Source organism: Anopheles moucheti, chromosome 3, assembly GCF_943734755.1.
Source record: "Anopheles moucheti chromosome 3, idAnoMoucSN_F20_07, whole genome shotgun sequence".
NCBI lineage: Eukaryota > Metazoa > Arthropoda > Insecta > Diptera > Culicidae > Anopheles > Anopheles moucheti.
The window spans coordinates 40,475,453-40,500,141 of NC_069141.1; the positions used below are offsets into that span (position 1 = coordinate 40,475,453).

At 42.2% G+C, this 24,689-nt stretch overlaps 2 protein-coding genes across 2 annotated transcripts; both read left to right on the plus strand.

The window, feature by feature from the left end:
* Window positions 1–803: 803 nt before the first annotated feature.
* LOC128305791 (transcription factor SOX-3-like) lies at window positions 804–17,990 on the plus strand. The gene is made up of 3 exons (XM_053043400.1): window positions 804–899; window positions 1,868–2,200; window positions 16,097–17,990. Exons 2-3 carry the CDS (start codon window positions 2,022–2,024, stop codon window positions 17,940–17,942), a joined length of 2,025 nt encoding a protein of 674 aa, XP_052899360.1. The 5' UTR covers window positions 804–899; window positions 1,868–2,021; the 3' UTR covers window positions 17,943–17,990.
* Window positions 17,991–18,395: 405 nt separating this feature from the next.
* Window positions 18,396–19,202, plus strand: LOC128302689 (midnolin homolog). Its single transcript, XM_053039552.1, has one exon. It carries the CDS (start codon window positions 18,396–18,398, stop codon window positions 19,200–19,202), a length of 807 nt encoding a protein of 268 aa, XP_052895512.1.
* Window positions 19,203–24,689: the final 5,487 nt, after the last annotated feature.

Here is a 24,689-nt window from a genome sequence, read left to right on the forward strand (position 1 = left end):
CAGCAACAGACGTTCGTGCGTCTTTTTAGCATATTAGTACAGGAAACAAATTGGCCATCTAACCGCACTAGAGCAACAATACAAACAGGTATTCTAAACTAAATGAGAATTCGCTTACTTACAGTAGAAATATCGCGGTTCGAAAGGTTAATCATCATCACGGATTAACAAAATATATCCGTACTTATTGCTTTGTTTACCATCAATCTTTATGGAGTGTGTTTACCATTGAACTTCCACGACACTTTTAACATTACACGCTTTTACTATCACTACACAGAAATGCTATTGTTATCAATAACCCGTAACAGTCCTTGTACGCACCTAAACACACTGCACAATCGTTACAACGCCATGGCCAATTTCAATAACTGGGCAATAGATCGAAAGCACCGAAAAACAAAGGCTGCTGGTCAACTTTTTTCAATGCAAGCAAATGAACGGGACAACTGACAGCATACATCATTTTTTATCGATACAAGATTGTGACATAATTTTGCGAGCTCTCTTGGACTAAATAAATCACTACACAGTTTTAAGGCACAAAAGGAATGTGATAATGTTGTTACAGAAGTATAGCTGCAGTTGTATTATCACGTAAATCCACTTTAACGAACAATTTGATTGCATTCATTATCGAAATAATTAGAACAAAAGGTACTTTCGCACATATATTGACCTTGGTTCACACCGCATGTGTGGATTGATCGCCAAAAGAAGAGGAAAACAAAGTGTCAAACAAAGATCGCGTTAAAAATTAACCACAAAGGTACTTTATTGTTCTCGAGACTTCCAAAGGTCAAGCGTCTTTTGTTAAGCAATGTGTAATTAAAATAGAAACCTGATTTGTGCCACTGTAGAACCATTTTGGATTCTGCTATCATTGCGTTATCAAAAAGGTATGGTATACGAACTGCCCATTATTTTACCAATCGATAGGTTAGGTGTTAGGATCGTTGTTACATTAATTGCGCCGTATTGCGAAGGTTTTGCAACACGATGTTTTGTAGGTTATGTGGTGCCGTACTCAAAATCACGTGTTTTTCAACGAATTGAATAGTTTTTTTGTAGTATGTGTGATCAGTATGATCAACCTGATATTAATGATTTAAAGTAACAACACTGTATAGTCTACCTTAGTTTGGGGAAGTTATAGCGCTATAACAAACAATACGTCCTGAATCGTATAACATAAATGTTTTGAACTTTTTGTATGTTTATCCTGTGTTGAATGATCCTTCGCTATGCACGAGTTAATCATTTCTTTCTCTAGAAAACTTGTTTTTTATTCATGACGAACGGCCTTATGCTTATTGCTCATGATTTGTCTGATTATAGGTTTCGTTTCTTTCTCCACGTAGTAAGTTTCCCTTTTTCTACTGGCATACTAGTTGTGACATGATTTCGTCCATCATTGGGAAGCTGGTCCTTCATATGGGCCAGTCATATACCCTGACAAAACTGAGGAATTGTTGGATCGTACATAACCGATTGCCTAGTGTATTTAAATGGATGCAAATGTATCCATTCATGCCCATCGTTCATAACTTTCCGGATCGAGGCAGCAGCATGTGGATTGCGATACACACTCTGTTGCTTAGACTTTATTGGTCTGGTACCGGTTAAATGCTTCTATATCCTCATAAAATCATGCATGAGATGCGTTACATATTTTGTGTAGCAAATGAAACCGGAAGACTCCAAACATTCAAACAAAAGCATTGCAACCCTACAATCTGTGGTAAGTTATTCCCATCCACCATCTTCCATGTAGGTTCCCTGTCGCAAAAGGATTCATAGTAATTTAAACACATATTGTACATTCATCGATTAATGAATCCTGTGTTATTTTTGTGTATTCTTCCAGAATTAAAGTCCGAAAAATCCGATAGAATCGGATGAAATCGTTCTCAGCAGTACATCGTGTTAATAATCTACAAAAGTTGCTGAGTTATAAGGCATAGTGGCGAAGGTACTGTTTGATCGAATATTTGAAGCTTAAGCCTTACCCCTATTTGAAAATGGCTGATATTGAAGAAGATGATGTTCTGGAAACACTGTTACGATATCAGCTTCAGCAGCCCTCTCCGACGCCCAATAACGTCGTAGCTACTACGGAGGAGACGCAAAACAACACAGCAGTTAACAATGAACAATTGTTTTACTCAAGTTTGTTGTTCCAAAGATTGGCTATGATAAGGTATGTATAACCACCATATTTTGCGGAATGGTATCGTCATGCGAGTACCAATTTTCATAACCGATTAAGAAAACATTTTCCTCCCGACACCGATGATTGTGACATATTGCTGGTGCAATATGTGTCGAAGTAAATTGTATCAGGTTTTTTTTTTGTACGTTTACCACTTCACGATCGTGCTGCTTCGCATTGCCTTGAAAAGTTCGATCGATTCCTATTTTTCGCGGAACTGCCCATGATTAGCATGTGCGCGGCAGAGCGAGTATCAGGCACACGTCGATTGTTGACTTTATCGATCGTTTCATCACCATACCGAACGGATTTTCTGAATGAATTTGAATGCACAGACAGCGTGGTGATGGCAAGAGAGGAACAGGGTGAGGAGAACTCTTCAATTGCTCTTGGGAAGCTGTGGTGTTGATGATGAGACGAACTGCCGCGAATGTTGTCGATGATGGGCCCTTTTTTGAAAAGCGCAAACATTACGGCTTTTGCATTGGTGTTGGTCGGTCTATTACCACCAAAGACCGACAGAGAATGGACCGATGTATGAATGGTTGAACGGAGCATTGGAACATTGAACCGAAACATGGCTCTGAATGACTATCACACCTGCAGAACAAAAAGCTTTAGATTGTGGACAGTGGTGGATTACAGCAGCAGCAGCAGCAACAGCCAGTCCATGAATGAATTCTAGGCCTTCTGTTGTATTATTGTGGGTGGTTGTGTATTGTTTGTTTACACAAGCAAACCGTAAAGTTAGCTATTTGCCCGCATAACATCATTGATGGAGTCTGTAAAGAATCGGGCCCTTTGTGTACTGGTAAAGAAATGAAACAGGAATTGTATTACACATGTGTAAAGTGAAACAAAACAATAACAAACCTGTCTGCATTTCAGTCGTGCCCTAGCTATTTTCCACAAACGAGACGACCTTTACTCTTCGTGAAAGTACTAAGCCTTTTCACAGCAGGTTACTGTCATTGGAAGATTGTTCCACTGTGCCAGATTGGTATCAGATCAATTTGTGAAATTGATTTGTGTGAGATGATACGACAAATACGCCTCTTTAAAGATGTTTATTTTACATTATTTATTTAGTAATGAATTGAAATTTGAAATTAAAATAGTAAATTGTAAAATGATATTATCACTAAATCCCTTCCTTTCCTAGTGGGATATTCTTATTTATTTTAAATTATTCAACAAATCTATATCCTCCATTAAAAAGTATTTGGTATTGTTTGTTTCGTCGATAGAATCAAAATGTGGTTTTCCCACGCGGTTTCATCATCTCTTAACTTTTTTTTTCGTTTCGAAATAAGATCTTGTTGTGGCCGTTGTTTTTTAAGATCTTGTTGTAATATGATTATGTCCTCAGCAAAAATGTGGGCTTTGGTTGGTTGAGCAAGATCAATCTGTACCACCGTAAGTTTCGAGTACTTCCGATGATCTCCTGTGATTGTTCCGTGGAGATATCGTTCATTTCGTAACTTGAAACCTTCCGGAGATTGCACGAAGATCGCCGCAAAAGAAAAATATAGAAATGAGAAAAAGATCTAACTTTCAATACGTTGTTCGATATTGTAGATAAGTAGTTTATACAATTAAAAAATAATAGGAAATTAATAGTTGTAAGAAAGAAGTAGAACACTTATGCTACACTTAGGACCGGAAATGCGTTAGCGGGCAGTAGTAGCTAATTAACCATGGGGCAGAGCACTACGACCGATTTGAATAAATTTTGCGCATCGTGCAATTCTACAGCGCTATTCCACATATTTTTTCGGCGTGCCTTGTGTAATTCTTAGCAAAGATTGCTGTTGTTTTCATTCCTTACTCAATGCCAACGTTTTACTGTCGATGTTGCATGGCAAAGATGTTTGAAAAAAAAATGGCCTTTTTTCAAAGAAACACCCCAACGTATTGAATCATACGGGACAGTTTTTAGTTGGGTGGAATAATCATATTCTGGCACGATGCTCTAACGATGGCTTGCGGCACAACTCACCCATCTTTCCATGCACGGTCCAGCCGTTCGTCGTTGATGTCTGGTTGATGGCAATCCGAGTGAGAAATGAGAGTTGACATGAACGCATTTATCATGTGGACATTTTGCTTGCTATTTTAGCATGTCTCACGCCTTTAAACTTCTTTGACCAGTCTGGACTTCTGCCTGGTGAATATATTTGTTCTTGCAGTTTACCGATTTTAATACGTGTCGAGATCCGTGTATCAGTTTGCAAAAATATTGTACGAGTAAATAATACGCATTAAATGTTCATATGTTTAATATCAATTTTGTATCAATTGTTGTAAATGAATATGGTTAACTTATTTCAGAAATTCAATAAAATTTGGAGTGCGGTGGCACATAAGATATTTTTTTGGGTAACGTTGTTCATTACCCTTGTTATTAATGCAAGAATTTGAGGAAAGTAAAATATGCATGATAAATGAATGGTCCGCCTTTTACATTACAATGATATCGTGTTTGTGCGCAACGCATGCAAGGAACGTGAAGGCGTAGTCCCATAAGTACGCCCTACCAGCAGGAGACGCATCTTTAGAAGTATGCGCGAGAAAGCTGTTTGCCAGTTTTCTAACTTCACCGCGACAGTCGTTGATGCGGTCCCGGCGGGAAGTGTGGTCGTTTACTAACTGCTAGGCATCGTTCAAACTACGTCCAGTTGGGTATGGACGTTGTTTTTTGCTAGGTGTAGTAAAGTTCTTACCCATAATCATGTGCAAATGAAGAAAGGTTTTGCCGTCTTAACCGGACCCTTAACCGGACGGTTTCTTTGCCAACTTACGCCGACCAACGATCTGCACAAACGAGCAGGAGCAGGAAGTTCAGCGTGGAATGAAATGTGGCTGTTCCTTGGGTGCCTTGTAATAGCGTCGAAGCAATTTAAAATACTAATTAATCAATCAACGTAATTAACCGAACATGATAATTTTTCATTCGTGCTCGTGAAGGCCTCGACCTTACTCCTTTACATGGGAGGTAGCGGCTTGGCTTACCCCCTAAGGGGCCCCCAAGTCTTGTTTTTCTACGCGGAAGGAAGATGGATTTTTTGTACGAATTTCTTTCACGGACCTAATAGAAAGCCAAGGAACGTGTTAGTATGAGCCGTGTGGCTCTCACAGAATGATCATGTAGAATGTGAGAAAATGTTAAGCCATTTTTCATCAATCTTCCTTGTGAGTCTCCTGTTTATGGTGCTCCGCGGGGGACTCACGGTAGTGTTACAGTTCTAGGAAGTATAGTTGATTAATTAGATTAACGGTAAAATGTTTTAAATTGCAGTTTTAAATTTATCCCCATACTTTATGTGCATTCTTTGTTTCAAATTTGAATATCCGTGTCCATTCTTTAGAACACAAAGCGTCAAACTGATAAAGTGTTCAGATGAGAAGTTTGTCAAATGTAGTCGAGTAATTTTGTAATGTTGATTGTAACAAATGAAGGCAAACATTGTTGAAAGTAAGTAAGAGAGAGAGTGATTGTAAAAAGGTAAAAAAACGCATACATTTCTATTAGTTTTATGTTTATCCTGTCGTTCAGAAACGGCTACTGCTAATTACTTTTAGTAATTAACCAATATTTATAATATCTCCATTCGAACCAACTGAATTGGAAGTAATTTATTATGATACCTTTCTTGTCCAGTTAGTTGCCGTGAGGTTTAACCCTGCCCAGGTCACGAGTGATGTTTGTATCTGCCTTCCGGCAGACATTTGGCTGAGCAGCTGACCAGTTTGTTGGATCCGTCGCTCTATGTGCATGCTCTTGTTTTTTTTTACTTACACACCATCCCCCGTTGCTTCTGTTTGTGGGATCCCCTAGGGAATGGATGGATGGTTGTTGGTTTTTTTTCTACTTTCAACATATTTATATATCTTTCATATTGTTTTGTTTTTGTCTCATTCCTTTCTCGAATCTGTGGTCTGCTCTTGTTATGAAAATTATGCTACCGGCTGTGTTATAATGCTGCGCGACGGTTTCTTTCTTCGCCTAAGTAACGGTGGCAAAACGTGGTAGATGCTTTCAGTTGAGAAGTTTTCGGTGTCGTTTCTTTTATTTTATTCATTTGCTTTTTTCATCATTTTCATTATAGCAAGCTTTCTTTATTTTATCAAGACGTTGTACCAGTAGCAGGACAGGAAGATGCGGAAGAAACAAAGGGCAGGGGTTATAACGAGGAGAAGTTCTGACAGAAAGCTCAGACATTTGATGGCAGGAAGAGAAAAGAAGGACAAACGAAATACCAAGACCATCCGTAGGAACGTTTTTGGCTTACTCTTACGGGTTGAAGCTGCGGTCAACGTCATGGTCGCGCCCGCCGGTAATGGTCCGTTCAGTTAATGACTGTGGCTAGGTTTTTTCTTCCTCTTTTGAGTTCCCAACTCCGGTTCCCAATCCTGCGCGCTGCTTTCGTGTGGTGGAGTCGCTAGTCTTGCGCGGTCCACTATGGTACATCGATTAAAGTCCGGTGGCTTGCGTTTGTTTGCCGGAGGCCTATTTTATAATGATTTGTTTCGGAGGAGGTAAGCTTGTAACAGCGTAACGCTACCGGGGCTCATTTGTTTTTTTGAAAGCACTAGCTGATGGGGGCGTGTAGGCCTTTTGGACACAGGAAAAAAAAAGGGAAAATGTTGGTGGAGGTTCCGTTCCGTGTTTGGCACTAATAGCTAGTTAGCGTGGCAAAAAAGAAAAAGTACACGATTAGGGACATACGTGCACGAAGATAGAGTTTCGAGACACAGGGGGAAAGCTGCAAACCAAGGTTTTTGTCCTCATGTCGAATTAACTCGTAACTTTATTAATGTGCGTTTCAGATGAGCGTGAGAATTCAAAGTTTTGTGCATGAAATGATTTCATCGTAGGAAGAAAAAGCTGTATTAAAATATGCAATGCCGGATTATTTAACATATCATAACCGGACCTTGGCAAAATTAATTTATATTGAAATTGAAATGAAATTTGCTATTTCATACCAGTAAAATATTGTTTTAATGTCACTCATTAAAAACTATGAATAAAATGGTTTGTAAAAAGGTACTTCAAGTCAGAGAGATGCAGATTTATACGCTGGTTACTCCACTACGGTTGCCTATTGTTACACATTTGCTTGAGCGTTAAATAAGACAATTAATCAATTTGATAGTAATTGAGACAATTTCTTTTTATGTTTTATGGAAATCACTTCCATTTATTCATTTTTGCATATCTATAAGATTGCCGGATAACTGACGTCGTAACTAAATCTCTGAGCATCATATCGTGTATGCATCTCAGTCATGCTTTCTTGCAACAGAATGATAAATGTTTCGGCACTGTAGCAGTACGCACAAAAACACCCTGCCTTTACTATGAATTTTTCGAATATGGAATACACGAATGTATCTAGAGGCTGGACAGGAACAATGCAGATAATAAGACTTACGTATTATAACAGGCATAACGGATTGTAAGTGTTTTGGTAGCCAGCTGCTTTTTGTTAATTTGGAACTCGTTTTTGGAAACAAATTGCTTCTGTTCACTTGGCGCATGGAACAACTGATCATCTTGGTGAATTGGTATAGTAATATTAACCATCTGGCCCCCATTTCAGATACCTGGGCACTAGCTACTTGAGATACGTGTTATTGTTTGTATTTATGAATCTCACAGACTGATGAAACACGGGATATCTGTAAGCATGCTGTAAAGATCTATTTTGTCATTGGACCGCACACCCGTATTATCCGGTTTAGTGAAATAACTTGGAAGCCCTATTACAACAAGGCGCTAATAACAAATATTGCGTAGATCTGGACACATCTATGCACTCTTCTGATGAGTTGCAGGCAGTGGCGGGTTTAACGGTTATCAAACTAAGCAATTGCGGGGGGCCTCGAGCTGACGGGGGCCCCGAGCTGACGTAGGCCCCGAGCTGAGACAGGCCGAGAGTTGAGGATTTACCTTTTTCAGGAAGTGGGTTAAGCAAAAATTGGAGTAAACAAGCTATGGGTATGCAGGAAAAATCCAAGACAATTTTATAAGACAAAGTCTACTGATCTACTGTTCTAAGAATGCTCCGATCTTGGGCTAGACCATTCTTCGGCAGGAGGCGAACACAGCAAATGTGTGCACAATTGTTCGAGCCAAGACCCCTTCAGTGCATTGCAGGTGATGAATTAGAATATTATTTATATTTTATGAAAGATAAGAACACAATTCAAAATTCAGAACTGAACATTCAGGAAATGCATAAAATACACAAGACAAATGTCACGCACTTTCCTAAATATTGCGATATTATTGAAAATTTTCTTAACCACCCCAATGTCAAATGCTTCGGCGGAAAGATCGTTCTCCACTTTAAAACGCGTTAAATCATGTTTGAAGAATACACTGGGAGCAGAAAAGCTAAACAATTTTGCACTTTTATATGTAGATTTATTAAATCAACTAGATACAGATTAAATTATTCAGGAATTCGCCATTAGGAAAATCAGGCGTAAAAATATTTAGCTCATACTTATAGAAAAGTGTAATATTTAATACAAAATTAAATACAATTGCAAATGAACTCCAAAACGACTAGAATCTTTTTTTCTTTTCCTTTAAACGCAAATTTAAACTTAAAAAAAAAACAATAAGTTTAACCAAAATGGAATATTTGAATTAAATTAAACAACTACAGGTATTTTTAAATCTTTTTCAAATAAAACGTAAGATATATTTAATAAGAAAAGCATTTTTGTTAGGGGCCCTAAAACTATTGTTGCTCAGGGCCTACGCACTCCTAAATACGCCACTGGTTGCAGGATGTTTGCAAGCACTAGTATGAATCGGCCTGGTGTACCCTTCGAGATATAGGTAGCCGAATGATCGAAACAGGTAGTCCATGTGATACACGGTTCTAAATTCAACGTAAATACGTAGATACGCAGATTTTAAGTTGTACAGCTCAGCTAGTTGACAGTATAGTAGTATACATTTATTTATGAGAATAGTTTACAATTTCATTGTTTGAATATTGTTGTTTGGTTTTACGCAGCCTTCTTGGTTTTCTAACCTAAATTCATAATATAATAATATTTTTAAATGTTTTGCTATTTGACAGTATTAAAGTGCAAGAAATAAGGACAACATTGAAATTGAAATGCTGAATTCATGAAAAGCAATTCCTGCTGCGACTCTATAAGTTTCAATTATGAAGGATTTCACACCCGTAATTCAAATAACCGAATTTTATAATAGTACATTATCCTGCCGACCAATCAAATAGTATAGTTTCCAACCTATAATATAATTGTATAGTTTTTCGGAATAATTTGTACACATTTATTTATTTCGCTTCGTCATCGCTAATTCGCTATTTATAAATGATAAGAATGATAAAATCTGAATTAAAAAAACAGATAATGCATTGTAATAATATTCCATATAATATTATCATATCGTTTATTTTTGTAAATTTTATTCAGATGTGCTATTTAACGATGAATAATAAAGCACTCACATATTTGGGGAAAAACAAAAAATATATCTTTCACGGTGTGATACGACGAGATCTCCGGTAGTATGGGCTGTCCACTTATTTGAAGTTTATTGAATGAATTGAATGAATGTTTACGTTTTTGCACATCATCACCAACATTGTGGCACAGTCTAACCACTGCTGCTGGGGTGTATGCATATGTTGCTGTAGAGGGCTAAACGCACCGTTGTGTTCCTCCCGGCAATTACGCTTTCACGATACACACACACACCCTAGGTGAGAGAAAAAAGGTGACATGATTTTCTGCTAGTAAGGGCTTAGGGAGTTGATTGGTGGTAGCGTTTGTATGTTGTGCGTCCTAACCAGGGCCCCGAGCCTTGTGCTTGTTGTCCTCACATTCAAATACATAGCGACCGCGACACCGAAGGAAACGGGGAAGCAAAAGTTTATTTCAAGTGCTTCATTGAACGTAATGTTTGCAGTACCGGTGTACAGTTGTGAGGCAGTGACGTCGATAGACAAGAAACAAGGGTCAGGCAACAATGAAATCCTGTGGTTTGGGTAGAGAAACGGGAAGCTATGTGTAATAAGACACAATAATATGGGTTTTTTTTCGACAATATTTACTACTGTACAACCATGCAGACAACGATTATTTGTTGTTTATTATTCATCCCGTATAAAACAATAATAACTGGAGATGCAATGTAGTCCATGCTTCAAGATGATAGTGATAAGTCGAATTGACATTGACCGTTTAGGACATCTTGCTCTAGGGCACGACTTACCCTAATGTACACTCGAAACAATAGCGATTTGCGTTTTAATTTGCAGTACAACTAACCTTCACAGAACAGCGAGATAGATTCGATTCATTCCTACTCGCGCATAAAGTTCGACGTTCTAATGCTTCTCAGACAAGTGTCGCCTGCCGCTAGAGAGGAGCTGTGTGAAAGTGTTTTTATTTGCGGCTTTGTTTCATTTGTGCCTGTTGATACTCCATTCATTTTCACATAGAGAAGGACATTTTGGGGGTACACACATTCAACAATAACTGCCAAACACGAGTGTGTGTGTATGGCACGAGGAGGAGGACGAGGTAAGATGTGTTTGTTTGCCACTGCGGATTGAAGCCATACTTCACTTTGCTACTGTTGCTATTCGTGTGTACCGCTGGTTGCACGCGGGATCCTGTCCCTTCCTATTTTCCCTTTGTGGTGTAGGTATTTGGGTAAACAGGATTACACGATCAGTTGCACTGGTTGCTGCTGTACAGGCACGACGTTTTGCAAACACACCATCATTTCGTTTTGGTTGTCGCATTTTACGGTTTGTTATATTTCTAGGACACTGATGCAACAGGGTGTGTGGTTGTATCTCTGATGAAGCCCTATTAAAGTTTGATTTTATTGTTGAAGCTCTGTAGCTTGGTGTGCGCCACTACTACTATCAGGATAAACGATGCGCAGCCTCCCGTAATAATTCGTTGTAGTGGTTTAATGTGTACGTTCATATTGATCACATGTTACTGTCTCCATTATTTTTTACTTTTTTTTTGTTTTTGTAGCAAGATTTTTTGCTCTTCTTTGACATATGAACACTTCTTGACCTAAAAACAAGCCTCTTGTATATTCTTCTGCTGTTTTAATTGAGAGTTTTAAATTAAATTGTATCTATTCAGGATATCAATTATGGGCCCGGTGGCATGATGGTAGCGGAGCCGGTCTTCACACGAACGGACTGGACCAAATCCCATCCGGACCAATCCCCCGTAGCAAGGACTGACTATCCGGCTACGTGGTAAAATAAGTCGATACGGCCAGGCCGTTCTAACGAAAAAAAAAGAATATCAATTAAAGGTGTGTATTCTCTGTAGCAACGTAACGTTTTCTGCAAAAGCGTAACGCATTCTGCAAAAGCAATATTATCTTTTCTGCAGCGAAAATAAAAATTTCAAGCAGAGCATTTTCTTTAAAATGTGTTAGCATATTATTGTTATTGTTACTATCACCGTTATTGCTATTATCATCATCATCATCATCATCATCATCACACTCAACGTAATCGATAAAAATCATAGAAATGGTGTGTTGCAATAAGTAGATTGATTTTATTTTTACCTCCCGCCTGAAGGTTTCCCTTGGATGCTTCTGGCTGTTTTTTGGCTTCGTCTCTCTTCAATGGGTTTCAAACCTATCATCAAATTCTCTTTTTAGTACGCTTTTTTTTCTTCTTCTAAAGTACCAGAAATCAATGAATGTAAGAGAGTGGGGGGGGGGGGGGGGGGGGGGGTGAGTGTAAGTCCTCCGGAGGTGATAGAAAAGTGGTGCGCGATTGTAGCGGCACAGATTGTAGGGTATCGGGACCGATACTTCTCTGTCCGATCAATCTGCTACCAGTGTTTTTGCTGACTTCGCCAAACGAATGGGAAAGAGGTTCTGCGTTGTGCGTACACGGGTGAAATACTCGCTGGAGTGACCCAGCCTGTTGGAAGATTGCGGTAAAATGCCTGAAACATCAGATTTGTTATGCGTCAGGCAAGGATTTACCATTCCAAAAAGGGGAAAACGATACGGTGCGTGTGGTGGATTGCTATGCTCTGTTAAGGCGTTTGATGCTATTTTATAGCAAAACATGTAGAAGATCCTGCAATACCCGATTCTGTCAGAGAGTTTACGCTCCGTCTGTTTCACTCTAACTCGCAACCCACTCCGAGTCTTCCCATCTCGGTCATTCATTTTTATAGCAACATCATCGCGATGCGTGTGAAAACTTGGCAACGTTGCATCCCCTCACGCACCATAAACATCCCAGTCATGCAAAGGCGGAGTCTCTTGGTCGAGTTTCTTTTGTTCTCATAGTCAAATTTTGAGTCAAGTTTCTTTCGAGTAGACAACCGACAGGAAGACGAACTTCAACCTTCACGCACACACTCTCACCGCATGGTATATAAAGCGGCGCGTAACCACGCCCGCTTCAGTCGCCCGGCGGCTTTTGCAGCGTGTGGACCTACGCCGGGTCGTAGCAAAAATATGATTCTATGCAAAAAAAGGGGGGGTGGGGGAACTAGCACCACTCTCTGGCTCTCTCGTGAGAGCCGTTATCAGAGAATGATACTCTTTTTCCCCATACTATTTGCGTGGCGATAGTGCTGTAATGAAAGAGAATATTGGATTAAGTCGGTCGAGCAGCAGCAATAGGTACATCCTTCAGGGTCGCGCGAGTAGCTTGGCTCACGTGCGTTGCTAACGGTTTATAAACAAAGCCTAACGGGAAGGATTTTTGTCATTGAAAATTTTGAAAAACATTCAAATGGCTTGGCGATTGGCTGTTTTTAAATAAAACATAAAATTTAAGGCATTTTGAAATAATTTTTGCATTGAAAAATAATGAAAAAAATTTTTGGTATAAGTTTTAGAACTTTTCAAACACCATAGAAAGATGTATTATTTTATTCTTTACATTTTTGTAGAACATCATTTTTATCTATCTCTGCTACTTTTCTAGTTATTCTTAAAAATATGTAAAAATTGTGGAAAAATTACCACTAATATGTTTAGCAAAACTACATTTCTTATTCTTAACCACTTTGTAGAACAATGTATGTATCTAACACTTAAACTTTTCCTGCTATTGTTAAATACTCCCGTGTGTTACCGATCGCCACAAAGCAATGTCTTCGAATGTATCAAATTATACCTAGTTTTGATCATTGAATTTGTGCGCTTGTCCTTCAAATATCGTAGGAAAAAGTGTTCCAATTGTTTAGTTAAAGTGTTGCCAATACTTTACAACCGATGGTTTAGAAATAAATAATAATTTAAGTACGATTAAATGCAGAAATCCACACACGCCAGTCAGTTGGACGCTTTAAATGAGAGGATGAATATGTGGGCTTCGAGCCGCATATGCTGAGCTGCAAGGCGCGTAAGCTGCAAGGACAAAATTTTACTCTAGGTCGGCAGACGCGAGCACAGTACACAGGTACCTGTCGACACACGCGTTATCGGTCGGTCGCTTTGAATGTGTTCGCCTATGCGTACATAGGCGCGTAAGCTGCAAGGACAAAATTTTACTCTAGGTCGGCAGACGCGAGCACAGTACACAGGTACCTGTCGACACACGCGTTATCGGTCGGTCGCTTTGAATGTGTTCGCCTATGCGTACATAGGCGCGTAAGCTGCAAGGACAGAATTTAACTCTAAGTCGGCAGCGGCGAGCACAGTACACAGGTACCTGTCGACACACGCGTTGTCGGTCGGTTGCTTTGAATGTGTTGGTGCGTTGCGATATCCGTATACGCGCGATGGAGGGCGTGGATCGCGTACCGTGATTTTGCGTGTGTATCACGTGTGTGTTCGATTTTTTATCTCGCGTCGCATGTAGGCCAGAACGAGAGATCCGAATAAAAAATGGATGGGAGGAGTCCAATTGCTGGTTGGGATGTTTAACTGTCATTTAGCCACGCCTCTCGGCGAAGTTATGTTTTTTTTGTTGTTCGTAGCATCATAGCGTGCTTCGCATTGCTGTCGAGGCGTGCGGCGTGTTGCTACCCCGTCGCAGCCAGATTGTCTGGCATGGCTTGGGTAAAGGTTGAATCCACAGCAAAACGTAAAGATAGAGAGAGAACGAATGATGATGCATCTACTAAACTCAAAGTTACCTGTACCGCATAGTGCAGCTGTCGGTATCGGGACACCTTGTAGCGAGACTGAGACAGTTGTTGATGATTATGCTGCCTCGCACAATTCACATACACACACACATTCTCCGAGTTGTGTTGAAAATTTATGCTGTGTAGCATAGACACCAGGAGAGTATGTGTGAGTGTGCATCAGTGGCGCAGACCACCGGAGATCTCTCGCTCTGATTGGTTCCGTACTCTCGGTAGGATTGATGGAGGGGACGCTGCGAGAATCGCAAAGCCCACAGATAGACCGAAGAAGCCGAAGATTTGGTGCTCCGCTATCTGTTCCTCCTCCGCAGCATCCGCCTGCCATGAGTGAGGCGCAGAGTAAGCAGCAGCATACTCCAATAGCGCGGAGGCCTATCCTACTCGCAACCTGAAGAACCCTTGTGACCTGGCTGGCCTGTGGCTCTGTGCTGGCTGTAGAAAGTCGAGGTCCGGTTCCTCTCCATACCATGCCGTGTTGTGTCGATGTGTAGGTTCTAACGTGACAACACTCTTCGGTTGGTTGCCCTACGGGGAGTACGCACACAACCATACGAATGCAAAGCGGACACCGAACACTCGGGGTTCGTTGCGAGATTCGCCGTGAACGAGCCCTCATAGTAAAACGGAAAGGTGCTCTGTTCGCAAGTGTGTCGTAATTCTCTCGCGTATGACGGTCCCCGGTGGTTGGGTATCGCGCCCTGTACATTATTGGTTCCGCGGCAGTACATTTACGTGTTCGTTCGAAACAGCAAAAGTGGACGGTTTTTGCACGACCTCCGACCCGTTATCGATCAAGAACAGCAGCTAGAGAGAAGAGGAACTGCTATCTGCGCAAGGGGTGTGTTTCGGGTGGTAGAAGACTATCAAAATTTGGGTGAAATCAATCGATCGATTACATTGAGATCCTTAGGGTCCTTCAAGTGCTTACCAGCAGAAAAGTGCAATCAGTGAGCGGCTGACACGCGTCACAGCAGAAATCCCGGATTCTTTCAGGCTCAAATGTGTCGGTATCATCTACGCAAATGCTAGTGGGTGGTATGATGATGAGCAAGACTGATAACATAAAAGTCAGAATCTACATACATTTGTGCGTATAATCTTGCTTACACCATTGATAGTACTAATCATTAGATCAACGAGCCCACAATTAACAAGTACAACCTCCTCCCGTGCCTAGTGTGTCTTTACATTTGCCTCTGTGTTCAGGCATCTGCTAATAGGGGATAGTGCTGCTAGTAGTCCCTTCTCGATCAACAACAAACAAACAGGTTGTTTATGCGATCGAGCACAAAACATGTGAAGTGTTCTCAGTTTCCTTTTAATGCTGAAGAGAGTAGATACTGTTTGTCCACGATTGACAACTCCCCGATCTAAGCTAGAAGGATTGTTGTATCAGTGATGTTGGTGAAGCATTCCATTTGAAGATCGGATGATACAGTTGGCACTAATGGTTGTGCTAATTGAAGAAATGAGTGTATTACTTGTGATGTGATATGTTCGAATGCTCTGTGTATTGATGGATGCCATATGAGCCAAACAGTAAAGGCATTTGCTCCGTGATAAAAGGGCACACGATCGTTAGTGTAGGCAATGCAAAGTTTGTTCGAATGCTTCGTGACACTTGTTAATCCGTGTGCGTGAGAGTGTTTGATCGGTGTTTTGGTATTATTTTACGCGAAAGGAATATAATTTAATTCGCGATACACTTTTGAACCCGTTTGTCACCAGACACAGTGGACTGTACAGCACCGTTAGCGCTACGGGACAAGCGATCGCGAGTTCCTCAGGCGGCACTGTCACCATTATCGAAAAAGACGACGCAGACGACGCAAACCACGACGACGACGGCGGCGGCGGTGACGTCGAGCAGCACAACAACATGTTGACCATGGAATCCGATATGAAGGGGGGTGGCATTCTACATGCCACCATGCCCCCACATCACCCGTCCTCTCTGCACGGTCACAGTACTTCGCCGTACGGTGCGCTGGGGTCGTTGAGCATGATGAACATCGGCCAGTCACAGCTTTCATCCCATCAGACATCTGCGGCTCAGCAGCACCACCTGCTCGGGGGTGGTGGTGGTGGGCATCAGCAGCACCACATGAGCCACGGATTGAGCAGCAACAATAGCAGCAGTAGCAGTAATAACAACAACAGCAGCGGGTACGGAAGTCCCCTGCAACAGCCAGTGTCGGGATTAAGTCCGACCGGGCTCGTTGGTGGGCAAGGACACTCGCAGCACAGTTCGCCGACGGGAATGGGTTCCACCGGGCAGCATCACATTACGGCCAGTGGTGGAGGTGGTGGCCACCACCATCATCATCACGGTTCCGGCGGGCTGTTAGGCGTGAATCACAACAATAACAACACGAGCAAGGCGGCGCAGCAAAATGCGGATCGAGTGAAGCGTCCGATGAACGCGTTCATGGTGTGGTCTCGTGGTCAGCGTAGGAAGATGGCATCGGATAATCCGAAGATGCACAATTCCGAGATCTCCAAACGTCTCGGTGCACAGTGGAAGGATCTGTCCGAAACAGAAAAGCGTCCGTTCATTGATGAAGCAAAGCGACTCCGAGCGGTGCACATGAAGGAACATCCGGATTACAAATACCGGCCGCGTCGGAAGACGAAGACGCTGACGAAGGCGAAGGAAAAGTATCCGCTCGGGGTCGGATCGCTACTTGGTGGTGGCCAAACGACCGAGGGTAGTGGGATGCGCGGAAGCGCCTCATCAACCACGCTGGCAGCGCAACAGGCGGCGGCGGCAGCGGCAGCAGCGGCCGCAGCCGCGGCGAACCGTGATATGTACCACCAGATGCCTCCAAATGGCTACATGCCGAATGGATACACGATGATGCACGATCCGTCGTCGGCGGCGGCTTACCAATCGCAGCAGCACTACATGAGCAATTACCACCACCATCATCGGTACGATATGGGCCAGATGGCGGCAGCAGCAGCCGCCTCTGGAACCACGGCTGGATCCCTGAACAGCTACATGAATGCCGGTTACGGTGGCATGTACGGTGGTGGAGGTGGAGGCGGAGGCGGCACGGTATCCGGTGGTCAAACGTCTCCATACGGAGGTAGCGGAGGCGGCCTGCAACAGCCCGGTTCGCCGTACAGTACGACAATCCAGCAGCAGCCCGGTTCACCGTACGGACTAAACCACCAACCCGGAAGCGCACTTTCCTGCCAAAGCCACAGTCCCAGTGATTCGAGCGTGAAATCGGAACCAGTTTCGCCCGGCCCGATTGCGTCCGCGACCAATAACAATCTAACGATGAAGCGTGAATACATCGTTGGTGGAGGTCACCAGCAGCAATCGGCGGCCGCCGATCTGAGCCATTTGATCAATATGTACCACGTGCCGGATATGCAGCAAACGGGCGGTGCGGATTTACAGCAGCACCATCGCAATCATCTAATGCAACATTACCATCAGCATAACGCCAGTGTGTCGCCCGATCTTCAATCGCAGCACCAACATCTCCAGCAACAGCAGCAGGTCCAGCAGCAACAACAGCAGCAGCAGGTTCTGCGATCTATGGCACCAATCTCACATATGTGAGAGTTGGCTGCAACCGCGACGGACCTCTTGGTGCACCATCACCATCATCATCAACAACAGCTTCGGGTGTCGAAAGCAGTGGTATCAACATCACCAACCCTGTCTGCCACCACAACAGCGGCCACCAACAACCATCATGCAGGTGGCACGGGATCTGCTGCAGTAGCTGCAGCAACTCCACCGTGTAATAGCAGCAACTCCAGAAACACCAGCAACGGGAGCAGCAGCATTGTTGCGGGAACAGGAGCTGGTGGAACAAACGATCATGGTAATACTGCTTCCCCAGCGGCGGAGGCTTCGACAGGCGGCACCATCTTTGGAAGCAGTCACCTGCATCATCATTCCTTCGATCGATTACCACCGCTGTGTGCTTCTCCTTTATCTGCATACCGACACCATGCGAGTTCGGCTTCGACTTCTGTTATTGGCAATTGCACTAATGGCGGTAGCGGTATGATTCTAGCGGGGAGTGTTCCATCTAATACAACGACTGCCGCTGCTTCCCTTGGCGGACATACACCTGGTGGTGGACTTATGAGCTCTTCCCCTCATTCGCATGTGGCGCTTATCAGTGCCGTAACTCCTAGTCTTGGATTTTCATTATCCAATGGAAGCGACGTGCAACCTTCGCTACTGGCAGTCGATCCTGAAGAGGATTCTCATCATTCTTACCACCATGGGATGCATATGTCAACCTCCCCGCACCATCACCATCTGTACCACCATCATCACCATCATCACGACTATCATCATCATGCGGCTGCTGCAGCAGCCCTGCTGGGTGGTTTCACGAGTGGCAGTGGCGGTGTTGGTTTGGTCGATTGTGTGGCTGAGAGTAATAACTGTGCCGATCGTGAGGATTCCACTGGATTTATTTCCGTGGCGGGTACTTCTACCGCGAACAGTGTTGTTGGAAACTATTGTCTCAGTGGAGGAGTAGACAGTGTGACAGGGTTGGTACATTCCGTAACGACCGCTACGTCTCTGACCAGTGCGAATGATGGCGATGAAGCAGGAACTTCAGTTGAGAGTGGATCAATTAATGATGGTAGTGATAGCGGTGTCCTGCGTTCGAATGATCGATCGGTCCCATCTTCGTCCAGCCTCACGGTGACGGCTAGGACAGCTGCTGCGGCCGCGGCTGCCGTTGCTGCTGTCTCGAATCATCACCATCACCTGCAACAGCTTCCTCCGGCAGAGTTATCTTACCATCATCATCATCATCATCGAACATTACCGATGGATGTATCGGCGCTGTAGGGTATGAGGATTCCATCATCGAAGGTGTTTTATTGATCTTAGATGATGCTGGGTGTGGTCGAAAGAGAGAACTATTCAGCTTACGGTGAGCAATTTGTCACATAGTATAGCAAAACGGTTGCAAAGGAAGAATTGCAATTTTAGCGAGGCAATCATTCAGGGAGAAATTGATCTTTTGCATCAAGGACATTTCTTTGGGTAGCTCTCACAAAAACACGTGTAAATATTAAACGCAATACCAGAAGATTATATGTTATTGGCCGACAGTGAGTGAGCTCTTTAAACCGGAAACGAATCTTATGCTTCTCGTTTCCAACACACCCTTCTCTTGTGACAGGTTGTTCTTGTAAAACGTCTCACTCCATCTGGACGTTAAAAGTGGTCCAAAAAGCGACAATGTGTGTTGATATGCGATGGTGTAGGGAGCAGGAGGAAAAAAAGATAAATGTCAGTCGCAGGGACGATCGACAACCATAGAGGATGACGAATCGAAGCGCGCAAAGTACGACGTGTTTACGTGTAATGTGTGATATTTTTATTTTGTTTTGATTTTTATTACCTTTCATATATTATTATTTAGTTTAAACGTGGAGTGTAATGTACAGGCCGTAGTTTGCGAATCTTATCGTAAATCAGAACTAATATTAAAATCACTGTCGATAAATTATCGACAATGTTAGTGAGAGTAGCGAAACTCCCATTCAAGAGCTTATCCTTTGTTCGGGTAAGCGAAATGTAACATACAGACACGCGCACATGTGAATAGATTTTTAGTTCTTAGGACATTTCCGTCTACGCTGGCCTTCGAGCTGCTGTTAGTTTGACTTCAAGAAAAGATTAACTCGAAGCATGGGACTTTTCGTAAATATGGATGATTGTAAAACCCGGCGGGGTAGGGTTTTAAGTTCGCGTTCCCTAAGATCGTTCTTTAAAGTTTGGAAACAAATTGAATGTAAAAAAAAACAAGCAATCTCTAAGTTTAATGCATAGTATCTCGGTATCTAATATGATTATCATTTTCTTATAGCAAGACTACAGGGCATTATTGGCACAGTGAAAAATTAAAAATGAATTGAATTTACCTTCTTTGTTATGGAATAGGGCGTTCGCTCGGACTTACAATTCAAACTTCTTATCTTTGACTTATTTTTTCCTACAATCTGATACTGCATTCTGAAAAGAATGAATATGAACTACTAAAAACAATACCCAGTTATAAATATTTTCTAAAATTATCAACTCTTAACTACCATTTTGGTTCGATTGTGTTACAACTCTCAATTGACTTTTGCAGATTTTTGTTTTGTTTATCAAATCTGTGCTTCCGTTGGGAAATAAGCTTTTTTTTGTTTAATTTAAATGGAGAGAATATTAGAATGTGAATTGTAGTACGTGAAGGCGAATGAAGGCGGGACAGACATGTTAGTCACGTTATATATGTACAGAAGAATTAAGAGAAAAAGAATTATCATAGAAACAAACACGATCCAAGCAAAGGATTAGGAGATAAAACTAGAAAAGAAATACAATTCACACACACAAACACACACAACCAATGATCAAAAATATAAACTGCACTGTAAATGGTTGAAACGAACATGAACATCATCCTCTATCTCTATAGCTGCCGAGTCCTGAAAACGATAATAAGTAAAAGATCGCTATTTAACCGTCGGCGTAAAAGTGCGCTAGGCATGCATGACGAGAGCGATATGTGTGTACACAAGATGTGAACGAATGAATTATTAAAGCAAACAGAAAAAAAGAAGCCATGTATACAAAATCGGAACTAATGTAATACAAAAAACACACACAATGAACAGAGAGGGAAAACAACAGAAACAACAACATGTGTATGATCTGCAAATTTCCAATGTTAACAGAAAACAATGCTACTAAAAAGATGAAAAATTAGAATGAATTGTTTTATTTTTTATTTTCCATTATGTTTGGGGTATATTTAGTGGTTGAGAAGAGAATTATTATACAAGTGGTAATTTTTGGAATCGTATGAAGCTTATTCGTTCGAGATTATTTGCAGGTCCTTTGATTGCAAGGTAATGTTGATTGTGAATGGTAAGGCTTTTTCCAAAATGTTCCTTTTTCCATAACATTTCAATGTGCTTTTTTCCAGAATCAGGTTATATAACTACTCTGACTTAGCAAACAATAGCTCCTAACGTTGACCGGTGTCAAGTGCTTAGTAGTGCATACGGGATTTTGGTGAGATCCTAGTTCGACGAAGAAAGCTAACCTAGAGGCATTCTGCGTAGAAATTATGGAGGGAGAAAGAATTCGTGAACGAAATAACGATTGTGTCGTGGTAATTCGGAAAAAAGTGTTTAGCAGTGTTCCTGTGGGTTTTGCTTTACCGTATACTAACATTTTGAAGATTTTTGAAAGTGATTAAAACTCATTATGTGGTTAAAAGTGATGGTACAGTGATCAAGTTATGCATGTAGTACTACAGTGAGGATACTCGAAAGGACAGCAGTTTTGCAGCTGATACAGTTGGTAAAAGTGCATTCAATGGTCATCGGAAAGGTGTTCTGGACCGCACCAGTTGTTGAAAGCTGTGCTGCGAAAGGAGCCGGTAGAAATGTGACCCTAAAATATCGAATCCCTTCTGGGGCCAAAAAAACAGAGCTACAACTTGGTAATAGGGAAAAAAACAGCACCACCAGGCGGCATACGTTTTCTGTGAAATCATCCAAAATAATTTTCTGCTTATATGTATGCCTCGTAACCTCCATCCAACCGTCGACCAAGATGAACGGGGCCTAGCTGTGTCTATCCTACACCTTCTAGGAATTGGCGGAAAATCGTTCGGTTGCCGTCGGTGAAAAGTGTCCGGCAAGCACTTCGGAATGCGAGCAACTCATCTACTCGCCCAGAAGAAATTGAAACAGCCTAAACGACGCCAGAAGGGCCACACATTTCGAATTCTTCCACCTATAATGATCATGACAAACAGTTTCCTTCTCCCACTGGTGGTTGGTTCTCTGTGCGCGCAGGTAAAGTTTGGAAAAAAAAACGCTGGACAGCAATTAATTATTGGCTACTTCTAGTTGAACTCTGTGAACATGCATGCGCACGAGGAAGAGAAAAAAAAAGCTGGATCATAAAATGAAGCCGTAACATGCCGTCGGAACAAACCAACCATCAGCAGCAGCAGTGCGGAGAACGGCCGTAGATACAACATGATTGTGCGTTCAGGTGCGAGAGTGATCGTTTGATAGCGATAATAATAATCATGAGGTGTGAGGTTTTCCAGTCCGCAATTCCCCTATTTCTAGTAGAGGGTTTTTTTTCTAATGTTTGCCGCTACTAGTTTTAGGTTTTTCTCGACCATTACATAACGCCGTTTTTCACGTGCTTACGTTAAATAATTGCTCGTATAGAAGAGATAATCATTTAAATGCCAGTATGTTTGTTCTTTCGCGGGTAGGAGTGTGTTTAAATTTGACTAATTTCCCTGGTGTAAGGCTTGATGCATCGGTGGTGTGTAAATGAATTAAGCGCACAAGAGCACGATTTATAATTATTACATTTGTTATCTTGTTCCCGTCCACTAGAATGGATGTGTTCGCTGTATGCTTTGGAACGTGTAAATTATAGTGTATATAATAGTGAGTTATTTTTTTGTATTGGCAAATGACGTATATTCTGGTGATCAGAACGCACCGTGTTCAAAAACGAGTCTCCGTGAGGAGTGAGCACAAAACGATTTTTATTGTATATCAATTCCATTCCAATGCTGTATAACGGTATTTGACGTAAAATTCCGATCCACTTTCGGGTACCACACGGTTTTTTTTTCGAATGAAGACGCATCTAATTTCTGAACGAAGATCAGATGGTTTTTTTTTTTACTTCGGATGCTCCATTTTATCAACCACACTTGTTTTTACCTTCCCAAAACGGAAGATGTGTGAAGATTGGGTTAGTATTGCTTATTAATGTTAAACCGTTTTAAATGAGCGACGATTGGTGCGCCGCGGGTTATGGACGACCGTGTGGATCACCCTGGTACCCTGCACAACGAGTGAGCGTCATCATCGTCATCAACATCATCCACAGCTGCGTGTGGATCTTGTGAGATTCGTATTTATCCTGCTCTTTTTCCTCCGTGAAGCTCGGAAAGCGCTCGTAAAATTAAACAAAAATTATGATAATCATCGAGTTAGCGTTCGTTCGTTCGGCTGGATGCTCCCCAGTCTCGGGCCCCGGGTCCCAGAACTGAAGGACTTCGAAAATTGTAGGTTCTGATTTCCATTTGAGAACCATAAACGTAATCAAATCAATGGCGCAACGGCAGCCAGGGTGCTTTCCCTTTTTTTCCACTGCTTTCCTTCCGTGTCGAGCCGGAGATAACAGCAAGTGGCCGAACAACTGGGGCCCCTCGGTCGCCTAAGTCAAAAAAAAAAAACCCCGCCAGTGCAGGAAAGCAAGAAATGTGGAGCAATGGTCGGTTGTTATATTGATGAACGAAAGCAAAGAACCTTATCCCATCTTCCGACCGATCTTCACACCGTTCACACACGCAAAAACCCGATAATCCCCCTGTGCTCTTTTGCCGCATGATCGAGGATCGTCATCACTTCATTAGAGGATGAAACAAACGCGTGTAGGAAAAACAACGTACCCGGCGTTGTGGCTTGTGATGATGATGATTATTATTTCGATAAAAATCGACTCGCATCTCGCGGCTGACGACGACACGCGGTACCGTTTTTCGTTTTAGGAGAAAATGTCTTCATTTCTTTGAGCATAAACTCTGCCGGGTAGAGTGTGTGCGTGTGTGGATAGAAAGAAGGGAACTGGTTGTCTGCTCTCGATTTGATTTCCATTACCGATGTTAGTCACCTGTTTGTGACATCTGCGACCGAGATTTGATGCGGATGAAAATCGTGTTTTATCTGTGCACAACCCTTCCAAAATCGGGGAATGGCGAGAGGAATGGAAATCTTGCTTGCCACGGTCGTTCGCGTTGCAATGGAAATGGGAAGCTAATAAAGTGGGCGCCTACAAAACGAACTTACCTTTTCACGTGGTTTGCATAGATTAACGTTCGACACGGAACGATATTTCTTTACGTATGCTGTGTATGGCCATGTGTGGACGACTTCTGGGGAGGGAGAGGGATCTGATTAATTTGCAGTGAAATTAAAAACGATAATTTCGTGAAGAATTGATGAGAATAACTCCATGCACTGATTGTGCTGGGTTATAGGCGTTGGGTATGCTTTTTACTCTCGCGAAGACGACTGCCTCGGTGAACTTGTTACTTTGTTTGCTGACTGTAATTTTAAAGCGCTGGCAACGGCGGTCAACGGCTCGTGTGTCCGTGCCCAAAAAGGTACATGAAGACCAAAGGCGGAAGAAGAAAAGCCGCTTAGTCGGATGGAAGTTAATAGGGATGTAATTTGTTGCTGTGACTAATTTAGTTGAATTATGATAATATCTATATTCGTCTTCAGTATGAGG